This window comes from Phoxinus phoxinus (genome assembly GCF_949152265.1).
Source record: "Phoxinus phoxinus genome assembly, chromosome: 4".
NCBI lineage: Eukaryota > Metazoa > Chordata > Actinopteri > Cypriniformes > Leuciscidae > Phoxinus > Phoxinus phoxinus.
In genome coordinates this window covers 31,552,732-31,564,803 of record NC_136879.1, presented here as the reverse complement: position 1 = coordinate 31,564,803, position 12,072 = coordinate 31,552,732, and the positions used below count along the sequence as shown (strand labels likewise).

General features: G+C 38.3%; 1 protein-coding gene across 8 annotated transcripts in view; it reads left to right on the top strand.

The window, feature by feature from the left end:
• The window catches only part of LOC306997947 (roundabout homolog 2), a 59,526-nt gene that overhangs the window by 4,209 nt on the left and 43,245 nt on the right, over positions 1-12,072 (top strand). For 5 of the 8 annotated variants that reach the window (XM_079611588.1, XM_079611586.1, XM_079611587.1 and 2 more), the window contains exon 2: positions 9,766-10,092. In XM_079611588.1, coding sequence (XP_079467714.1) covers positions 9,766-10,092 — 327 coding nt within the window. Of the gene's footprint in view, positions 1-3,739; positions 4,217-9,765; positions 10,093-12,072 lie in introns of those variants that run through there. The other 3 variants (XM_079611591.1, XM_079611589.1, XM_079611590.1) reach the window with 2 other exon arrangements.

The window sequence follows — 12,072 nt, the reverse complement described above, 5'->3', positions numbered from 1 at the left end:
AAACACTATAATGCCTCAAATGACACCTTTTTTCACCTGTCGATGACCGCTTTATGTATGAAGGAACTGCCTGGGCTCCGCTTTTGCCTCCGACATGGAGAACAGACAAGATGACATTACGATCGGCAAAATGTTGGTGACATTGATTATCAATGTAAACAGGGGCGATATATTGCGTCACCAAAAATGATCGAGGTCATGGCATATATTGTGCGATAAGTCAATATACTGATTATTGCGACAGGCCTGAATGTGCCACACATTGTTAAGGGACCATAGTTATGTGGCACTATGACTCATCCACTTTGTGATTACAGTATTGCAGGATGATCATTTGTTTGTGGCAGCACTATAGTCTGAATATGTCTAAACACATAATTGTGTGTCATCTGCAAGGCAATCATAGCTGACATGTTCCTTTGACATGTAGGTGCATGTTGAGGACACTGAGAGTTTTAGATAAAAGGCTGAAAGTAAATGTCATCTCATCTCAGTCTGAGGGAGTTATTATATTAATTAACTTTTTTTTATTTAGGGAACCAGATAAAACATTGCTTTTCGAATATTGACAGGGCCGTTGTTTCTGATGTGAGCACAGAAGCGTGAACCCGCCATGCGTGGACAGCAAATTCATGCTTTCAAAATACTTGTTATTGATGCACTGAGATCTTGATGAAGGTTTTCATTCGGACCTCTCAGACATCGTTTGCTATTACTCAGAGCAATTTCTCAACCGAGGTGAGGAGAATTTCAATTTGTTGCACAGTTGGTTTCCTTAGAGCTCACAACTGTTGTCTGTCCTCTGATTCTCAGCCCATTTTGGGCTTCAAAGAAAGACAAATGTTCGCTTCTCACTTCAATAATGGTGGTCTTTCACAAAAGACACAAAGTCAATGCAGTAAAGAAAAACGGCACATGGCTTAAGGAAAGCCCTGGAGAAGAGCACCAGTAAATCTCAAGAAGGCCGATCAATGAGAGGTCTGATTGCATTGGAAATAAAGTCCACACTTAATGGGATGCTGTGAAATATAGCCGCATATCTATTCATCAAAATGCATTACTGAAAGGATAGCCAGATTGTCTAAACAAAGATCATTTTGGCTTCAGAATACACTTAAGTGAGTCCCTGCTGATTTGAGGTGAAACAAAAGTGCCTAAGGGTAACATGGGGGAAGATGACCCCCTTAAGAACTGTGTGGATTTACATGTAAGTTTTGCATGTGCAGGATGATGATGCATCAGCCAATGAGTTCTTATAGGAAATAAATAACATTTGCTAATTTAGTTGTTATAGCACAAAATGTCAAATATTAAAAGAGGGGTAAGTTGGCCCCTACTGTGGTAAGTTGAACCCCTATACCTGGGGTAAGAACCCCCGCCTGGATAAACTTTTACAGAATATATAAATTACTTTTTATATAATTCTTATATTTTTTAAAGTGTCATTCCTGTAAAATACTAAATCAACTATTCTATATTAAATGCTATTTTGGCAATTTAGCTGAATAATTGATTAACCGATGACATGTCGAAACATGTCGGGAATAAAGTCGAAACATGTCGAGAATAAAGTCGAAACATGTCGAGAATAAAGTCGAAACATGTCGAGAATAAAGTCGAAACATGTCGAGAATAAAGTCGAAACATGTCGAGAATAAAGTCGAAACATGTCGAGAATAAAGTCGAAACATGTCGAGAATAAAGTCGAAACATGTCGAGAATAAAGTCGAAACATGTCGAGAATAAAGTCGAAACATGTCGAGAATAAAGTCGAGGATAAAAAGTCGAAACATGTCGAGAATAAAGTCGAAACATGTCGAGAATAAAGTCGAAACTTGTCGAGAATAAAGTCGAAACATGTCGAGAATAAAGTCGAAACATGTCGAGAATAAAGTCGAAACATGTCGAGAATAAAGTCGAAACATGTCGAGAATAAAGTCGAAACATGTCGAGAATAAAGTCGAAACATGTCGAGAATAAAGTCGAGGATAAAAAGTCGAAACTTGTCGAGAATAAAGTCGAAACATGTCGAGAATAAAGTCGAAACTTGTCGAGAATAAAGTCGAAACTTGTCGAGAATAAAGTCGAAACATGTCGAGAATAAAGTCGAAACATGTCGAGAATAAAGTCGAAACATGTCGAGAATAAAGTCGAAACATGTCGAGAATAAAGTCGAAACTTGTCGAGAATAAAGTCGAAACTTGTCGAGAATAAAGTCGAAACATGTCGAGAATAAAGTCGAAACATGTCGAGAATAAAGTCGAAACATGTCGAGAATAAAGTCGAAACATGTCGAGAATAAAGTCGAAACATGTCGAGAATAAAGTCGAAACATGTCGAGAATAAAGTCGAAACATGTCGAGAATAAAGTCGAAACATGTCGAGAATAAAGTCGAAACATGTCGAGAATAAAGTCGAAACATGTCGAGAATAAAGTCGAGGATAAAAAGTCGAAACTTGTCGAGAATAAAGTCGAAACTTGTCGAGAATACAGTCGAAACATTTCGAGAATACAGTGCACACACACTGTATTATGAATGCACACACACGCAACTTCTACGGAAGACTGTATTCTCGAAATATTTCGACTTTATTCTCGAAATATTTTGACTTTATCTCGAAATATTTCGATTTAATCCTGAAATGTTTCAACTTTAATCCTGAAATGTTTCCACTTTAATCCTGTAATGTTTCCACTTTAATCCTGAAATGTTTCGATTGTAATCTCGAGAGAATACAAAACTGTTTCGAGAATACAGTCGAAACATTTCGAGAATACAGTCGAAACATTTCGAGAATACAGTCGAAACATTTCGAGAATACAGTGCACACACTGTATTACACACACTGTATTATGAATGTACACACACACACAACTTCTACGGAAGACTGTATTCTCGAAATATTTTGACTTTATCTCGAAATATTTCGATTTAATCCTGAAATGTTTCGACTTTAATCCTGAAATGTTTCGACTTTAATCCTGAAATGTTTCGACTTAAATCCTGAAATGTTTCTATTGTAATCTCGAAATGTTTCAACTTTATTCTAGAAATGTTTTGACTTTAATCTCGAAATGTTTCGACTTTAATCTCGAAATGTTTCGACTTTAATCTCAAAATGCTAGATTTGTTTTTCACTTTTTTTTACGTTGCGGTTCAGGGCTTCCGTAGTCTAATTTTATCTTTTTACTTAAACGTATATATTTTTAAAACTTTTACTCAACAAATCTAAAAACATTAACGTGTCCACAAATCCCTCCTTAAAAAACAGACACACAAACTTTGATATTCAACACAATACAATGTCCTATTTTTCTGAGAAACAAGATTAGATCAATTAACCTCAAAACTGTTTCGGCTGACTAAATCTCACAAATGTTGGTATTCAGATGCAATAAAAAAAATTAAAAAAAGAAGCCATTCATCAAAAGTGCTGAGATGAGTTATTGTGCCACCTATGGTCAGGAGAAAAAAATAAGGTGTGTACCCTTTACCCAACTGGTATAATAGATCCAGTATAATATTTAATTGAATTACTATACGTAAATATATAACATGCATATTTTCAATATAGCCTATATATTTTTTAAGTATAAAGTAAATTATTATAAAATAACAAATAAAGTTATTGTTTGTTCTTTGTTATTTATCTCGGGGGAATCATAAAGCTAAATCCCTATGGACAAGAACAGCGAAACAAAGCTGTCGCTTTAAGATTTCTTTGGGAAGCGCGCTCTAGTCTCGCGGGCGGACTGAAGCTCCACGCGCTTCATTCTGCAGAGCGCTGTCACACTCGACTCGAGCATCCTATTCAAACGCCATGCAGTGAGCTGAATGGGAGAACAGCTTCTGAAGTCTGTGCGATATTACAGCCAAATGAGTGACAGATTGAGTGAACAAAATAGTTAGACATCAGAGTCATCATGCAATTCCTTATACAAAGATCCGCGCGATTCAGATCAGGCATCACTGACTTTATCGTAATGCGCTGCTGTGAATTTCTCCAAGAAAGCAGCTGAAGTGCTTTTTCCGCTCTTGTTTTATTTTACGAGTTTAAATCATTTCGCTTGGCATGCTCCAATGACAATGTCTTTTGTTTAGAAACTGTACTAATGCCGTAGATAACAGCGCAAGTCTTGTTGGAAGCCGGACAATGGCTTTTGTTGTCATAGGAACCCTGTTACTGATGCTCTCTAACATCTACAGCTCTTCAGGTGAGTTAAAACACTAGTTTATTGATCTGATTTTTGGTTCAATGCTGCAGAGTAAGTTTAATCTGTTAGTTTAAGTCTCAGACTTTCATGTTAGTAACCTATATGGTCACTAAGTCAAGTCAAGTCACCTTTATTTATATAGTACTTTTTACAATGCATATTGTTTCAAAGCAGATTTAGAGTGATACTAGGAAGGAAAATAATGCAACAAAGTTTGTTTTGGCTGTAGTGTACAGCAGCTCTAGAAGAAAATAGTGTCGTTGACCAGCTTAAGTTCAGTGTTGATTCATTTCCGTTGTAAAAATCCAGCAGCTCTGGAGAAAACAGTGATGTCATCGTCCAGCTCAGTTCAGTTTTCATACAATGGTGTATTATTGATCTGCATGCATGCAGATCAGTAATATTGTTGAATATACAGCCAGATGACTTTCAGTTGTTGGATATTTAACTTATTGGATGTGAATTTTTAACTGTTGTTGAAGCAACTAAAATGGAGTATATATTAAAACAAATCCACAAAAATCTATTTATTTTGGACAAGAAAATCTTCCATTTACTACCAACGTTGAGTTACATTAGGTCACATCTTGTTCCGTAACTGCTGTCAACTGACTGCACATTGTAGCCTATAAAATGTACATTAATGTTTAAATTAATTAATATTAATTCATCGCACACGTTTTCAACCACTTCAATTGTGATTTCTGATGAAGGAAATTAAGTTGAAATATCTGTCATTATATAGATCAGTGGTTGAAACTCAAAAAAAATCTATTCAAAATAAGTTTTTCTGACAAGTTATATAAAAAAAGTAATGTTTTTTTTTACGTAATGGCTTTTGTAGTGAAATGTGAGACAATAATAAGAGAAAGTTTCCATTAAAACATTAAAAAGATCGTAATCACTCTGGATTTAACATAAGACAGCTGTGTTATAAAATATTCATGTTCAGGCTCTTATCAAAGCGTATTACAAGAAAGACTACTGTGTTTGATTTCTTCATTTGGTAGCTAATGATACAAAACAAGTACAGCAGTGCAAATACAAAATTGTGTAAAGAAAGGCATTTCTAGTTATTAGAGATGGTGTTTATGTTTTTCATCCATTATGGCAGTATACTCACAGGGGACGTGTCTTAAGTCTGGACATGACACCAACTGTTACACTACTATATGAGTAAATATTTATACAAGCGCAGTTTCCATGATCTCCTATAGCCTGGAGTATGTTTACCGTCTTTGATTGCGGTGAAATGACCTGTAAGAGACTGACCGAATATGTTTGGCAGGTGCAAAGAGGGATGCCACTGCTGTATCATCAGTCTGCGGGGCGGCATGATGTGTCCCCCCGCTGAGGCCAGCTTAATGGCCTTTTGCATTAAAGGAGACAGCGGCTGCTTTATACACTGCGAGCTTTAGAAATAGAATTTATGAGTTATGCATCTGTCTCTCCACATTGTGGGGGTGCCCGAGCTGAAAGGATGCTCAAAATAGAGCGACGCTTGTATTAATATGCAGCGGGTTTATCAATTTGACTGTCAGCTGTGAATATGAGAAGCATTGTTTACTTGGAGAAAGTTCTGAGTTAAAACATACTATGATAGATAATACCAGATAATAGCAGATAGTCTGGTTGCTAAGAGACGTCTGTACCGTCCACAGGCAGAGCTGTTAGTAGGATGAATACACAAATTGTTTTTGAAGGTGTCCTTAGTCTAAATCTGAGCAAATATGACAAAGTTAATACAATTCTTTTTTAAATAATCCAGTATAAATATCTAGTATACTTGGATTAACTGCAGCTCTTTTAATCCAATGATTATTTTAAGACATGACATTACATTAAATGTAAATGTAATGTTGACACCATTTACAGTAACAACATCACATAATATAATGATTAATTCTGCTTATTGCTTTTCACTTAGCAAATAAGTGTTCCAGATTTAATTTTCGTAAGTAAATGTGCTTGTTCCCTCAATAAGCGGGCATGTGGGTGTGTTTGTGTTTGTTCATTAGCAGAAAACTGCAGACTGCAAAATCTCCCGCAACTGCCATTAATTAATGTAAGAGATCTGAAGCTTAGAACTGACAAAACAAAAGCTGTTCAGCTTGTGTTACTTAGCAGTCGCAGTCAGGTTAGGGCAAATGCCAACTACAAGAGGTTGAATGGGGTTGGCGGAGATAATGGCGTTTCTGAAACGATGACAAATGGCCTGAGATGGATCACCCAGCAGAGATGTAAGCTGTCACAGTTAGTCGATAAAGAACAGTTTTTGCTATACGCTGGGAAAAGCGATGTGCCTGGCGTAATAATGGGTCTAGGATTCATACCATCAGGTCTCTTTAAGAAACAAATGTTTTGTTTTGTTCTTTGATCAGTGTACACCAGTATACGCACCCATTAGTAATGTCTGTTGAGAAAAGCATTGGATCATTACTGATCCCAGGGAGCCAGGTTGATGCTCATATTATTTGAATATGTTTGAGGCGAACAGTTTAGAAAATTCGACTGGGCACCATTTTTCATAACGCATTAGCATTAGTGATGGTACATTTAAGCCCTAAGGAGAAAGAGGGTGAAGCATGCATGTCTAATATTTGAAAATATTAATTACTGTAATGCTTTACATAAGGCCATAGCTCGTAGCCATACGCTAAATATAACTTATGTCAACAGTATTCAAAAGGAAGACACTTGATTATCCTGTGTTCAGAATAGCAAATGTTTTTATGACGTGTGTGTGTGTGTGTGTGTGTGTGTGTGTGTGTGTGTGTGTGTCTTGATTGTTCTGTCTAGATACATTTTCAGGCATTAAGCCTAACGTTTGTTTTGATCAACTTTACTTTTTTTATTTTAAAATGATGGTGTATGTGAACTTAGTTTGTTGTATGAACTTATCAGTTATTTAAATTCTTTTAAATTCTTTCTTGCGATCAAAATTTCTGTATTATTTCAACATGTCAATTAATCAATTTCATCCCATTTTTTTTTACCTCAATTCTGAATGGTGCGGGTGCATACAACTGTGTTGTACAGTTTCTGCTCTCCTAAAAAGACAGCCAGTCTTTATTCATTCCTGAGTATTCATTTACCAGCATATTAGATTTCTTCTCTCCCAGCCCTCTTCTGACATGTCAAAGTTTGTACGTTTTTAGGTTCAAGAATGTAATGAATTTGCGGCTAATAAAATGTAACCGAAAACCCATTAAAAATCTATTTTTTCCCACCAGTCAGGAAATCACTGAGAGATGCTGTGAGAATAATCTCTCAGAAATTTCTCATGTGATTTGCGTGTGCAAATATTTTGCAGTGACTGCATGGCGCAATCTTCTCCAAATGTAACCTTCTTTCCTGTAAGATATGAACCTGTGGTTAATGTGGTCTAATACCTCTCATTCACACTTTCCAAAGCAAGCAGCAACTGTGTATGTCGTGAAATCACTGACAGATAATTATCCTTTCAAATCAGCATGGCTTTTCATGTGTGATGGGATTGAAAAGCACCGGCTTTTATTCGTTCCTTTCATTCTCTCACAAGGACCAATTAGCTTGCCATAACTTTAAAAATGATGATGCCTCAGAGTAGTGGGGAGTTATAATCTCGAGTGTTGTAAACGGATGGAAACATACTCATGAGTGTAATGTGCAGCGGGAGGCTGATGAACTATTTAGGTGTTCATGACCGAGTTTTTATGAAAGTCAATAGTAATTGGATTTAGTATAGTCTTATTGTATTTAACTTCACCAAGAATAAACACATTATGCTATCTAAGAACTGTTTTCTTCCACTAGAGTATTTTTCAGACAAATTAAGTATTTAGTTTTCCATTCCATAGATGATATTATTTTATTGCTGCACACACTCACCAACTGTTGAGAATTTCCACCCCTTTAGTGTCAAGAAAAACCCAGCACATGGCCACTGCTGTGCATTGCACTGGCAGTATTCCACCTCTTAAAAGCCCTCACACATAAATAAGAAACCCTCTCTGTTAGTTCTGTAGCCCCGGCTGGAGCAGAATTCGGCACTAATGGGCGGTGAGGTTTGGAGCCTCATTCAACAGCCGCAGCCATGCTAGACTCAGCCTTAATGTCAGCTTCTTTTAACTTCGCACTGATTTCATCTGGCTCTCTGGGCTGAAAGCTTAATAGGTGCTGAGTCATCAGCCTTTGAGAGGTTCATCCCCAGCTCCCTTTCCCACTGGCCATTAGAAGCCTCTCTCCTCTGGTTCCATCCTTTCACTGATGCTGGTGAAGACTATTTGTGTGGTTGAATGGTACACCCTGGTACTCTGTTGTGAAAGTGTTTTTTACTTATTTTTTCACAAAAACTTTTGTATTTTTTTTTAAAAGTTCCACACACCTGTTAAGTAGTTTCAGCCCTGGTTAGTTTATAGTACTCTACGAATTCAAGCCTATTAAGTCAGGTTCAAAACTGAAAACTGCATCAGATGTAGTATATTTATTTAACAGACATGCATTTAGCTATTTCATTATAGCCCCTTTCACACAAAATTTCCGGAAAATACACTGATACACTGTGTCCCGGGGCCATTTGATTTTGGTTCACTAACACTGCCAGTGATTTTCTGGAATGGTGCGTGCATTCACACACATCCCGTAAAGACGCGTGACATCTCTTTAGGAACCACCCTCTTGCTTTTTTTTTTTTACTGATTTGATCATAAACTAGCGCATCGCTCCACTAAGCTGGCGAATGATCTCAGCCGTCATCACTACTATGTTCTGTGTGAAAGGGGCTTGTGTTTAAGTAAAGAAAGCTGATTATGACAATAAACTCAAGTAATGAAGGTTAAAGTCGGTGTAAATAATGTAGTCAACAATTTTGGCCCTTAAAACTCATCTTTGACCACCAAAATGGCATATTTAAACGTCTTTTTCCTGTGAAATAAATTATTTAAATTGCCTTAAATTGGCTTTGAATGTAACTCTACAACTTTGCTTCATTATGTATACGCGGCCATGAATATGCAAATAAGGAGTCCCGCGGCCCGCCTACCCTCACTCATACAGGCTCGTCTACAAGTCGATGTAGAATAGTAATGCGTTTTATGTATCGCTCTCTACAACGCCGGACTCATAACATCAAACAGCTAATAATGTGTTGCTAATTTTACACAAACCATGTTCCTGTTCGCCATCTCAGAGTCAGACAGCTGCCTTCTAACAATCAGCATCCTTAGAAATGCTTTAAACTACTTGAACAATTAATGTAGCCTACTATTGTTCATTATAACACCGTAATACACATCATTTACATAATTCTCCGGCTATATTGCTAAATGTACAGTACATGATTATTTAGATCAACATAAAAATATACCGGGATAACCTGGCTTCTCTTGAGGCTCCCGTGCTTCGCAGCATAGTGAGGATGATATGCTAAAGCCCGCCGGCAAATTTATTTTTAACAAGAAGTTAGGTTTACCTTCCTGGTTTGGTTAATTAATATACAGTAAAAGTGCCAAACATTCCTCCAGTATGTCATATATATGCTTTTAACTGTCACTGTTGATTTCTCGCAGGGTCCCGTCCACGTTTGGAGGATGGTCCTCCCAGGATAGTGGAGGATCCCTCAGATCTGATCGTGTCAAAGGGGGAGCCAGCCACTCTGAACTGCAAGGCGGAGGGTCGGCCCATGCCCACGGTGCAGTGGTATAAAGACGGCGAGCACGTTGAAACTGATAAGGACGACCCCCGCTCCCACCGCATGCTGCTGCCAAGCGGCTCCCTTTTTTTCTTGCGCATCGTTCACGGACGCCGCAGCAAACCCGACGAGGGTGTTTACACTTGCGTCGCCCGCAATTACCTAGGAGAGGCTGTTAGCCGAAATGCCTCGCTGGAAGTAGCCGGTAAGTATTTTCTGATAAATTCCACCTTGTTCTGTGTTTCTGGATGGAGCATTTCTGTGCTGAAATAGAAGTAATCTATTCCTCTCAGACATGTCCTGAGGTTTTGTTTGTTGAGTTCTTTGTGGCAGGCTGCTGCTGAGGTTTTTGCCTGCTGTGACAGTGTGTCCTCCTGCTGTGTGACTCTGCTTTGGGCCTTTGGCTCAGTCGTAATCCAGCTCCTTGGCTCCAGAAAGGCACCATATTCAGCTTCTCCGCCAGAAGAAACTGGATTAGCAAGTTTATTGATTAGAATGGGAATGCAACGAAGTTTGCTCATTAACAAAACAAGCCATGGTGCCTGTTTTCCACATAACCTAATTTCCTCTTATAAAAAGTGTATTTTACAGTACACAATTACATTTATCATAACTACCGGTACCTGTTCTTTTCAGGAGTCAGATTTTTGGCAATTTTGTGTGCCGCTTTGAGATGGAGGTGAGGCTGATCTGATGGGTCAATGTCATGTCAAGCCCATTTTGATGCATCTACCGACTTGCCGAAAGAAATTATTAAATTGTTTCCCCGTTCGAAGCGGAATGAGATCTTAAAATAGACATCTTTAACTGCTGAGGGAGAGTCAAGCCCTTAGAGCCATTACAGACTTTTGCTTACTGTCCCAGAGGACGCTGAGTAGCAGAGCATGCTGGGTGAAAATGATTTGCAATCATGCACTCTGTGGTAGATCCTATCCAGAAGTCTGCATACTTCCACTCCCAAATAGCTATTTGTATTTTTGGCCAGCTAACAATAGCATGGAGGGGGAATACTAGCTGACTGCAGCACAGTATTTTAAGACCTAAATCTTGTTAAATCTCACATTTCATTCAAAAATAAAACTGAATGCAGAATGTGGACTTTTTTCGGGCACAAGATTCGCTGAATGATGCTACATGGCCTTTAATTCCAAGTCATAATTACCGCATAGAAAATATGTTGTCTATGCAAGACTTACAAGATGATTTATTATGTACGATTAAATCCAGAAAGAAAAAGGACTCATAGCTCTCTAGAGTCCATATAGATCTACACTCAGCACTCCTTTGAGCATCAAATCGGGCTGGATATTAGCTCGTGCTGCACAATGCTCATGAATTAAGTGTTCGCCCTTGTGGAAGAGGAGACTGGGGTCATACACCGGGAGACCCAGCTCACCGCCGGCCGTATCTTCTCCTCAGCAGTGATTAATGTGCTAATTAGAGCTGGACAGTTGCCAGCGCGACCGCGGCATGAGGGCAGAGTGGGTGGTTTATGAAGACGGAGGATCCTGAGGGGTACAACAGGTGAAGGCTGGGGCGAGAGTGAGCGATCCTTCACACATCTTTGAGACCGCATGCATGTCCTGCAGCTCAGATTATAGCAGCAAGCGGATTGAGGTGGAAAAAAATGATCGTATACATGGGATCAGCCTGTTTGTGATAAGTGAGCGATATTTGCTATGACAAGTCTGATGCGGCTGTGTCCATCTGTTAGATATTTCATCTTATGGTACTCATAAACATAGAGAGTTGTTGGTTTATGAAATGCTCACTTTGTGCTTTTTTGTTGATGAGTCAATCGTGTTTTTCAGTATTAGGCACGTGTGATATAGTTAACTGTTCTAGTCGTGAATATCCTTTGTGAGAGAAGTTTTGGAACCACATTAATAGTTTGATCTGTGGCCACACTTTCAGCATTTTCGACAAGAAAGAATGATAATAGCAATAATGAAAATTTCTAAATATCGTCTTTTGTGTTTTGCAGATGAAAGTAAGTCACGTAAGTTTGGAAACTTGTGATAGATAGATAGATAGATAGATAGATAGATAGATCTCACATGTTGCCGGTACTTTGCCACTCAGTCAAAGCATCAGTGTCCATCTTGAACACGTATTTTAACGGCAAGGCCAACTTTCATGTTAATTTGTTACTTCCATGTTACTGCCAGGCACTTTTTCTTTTCCA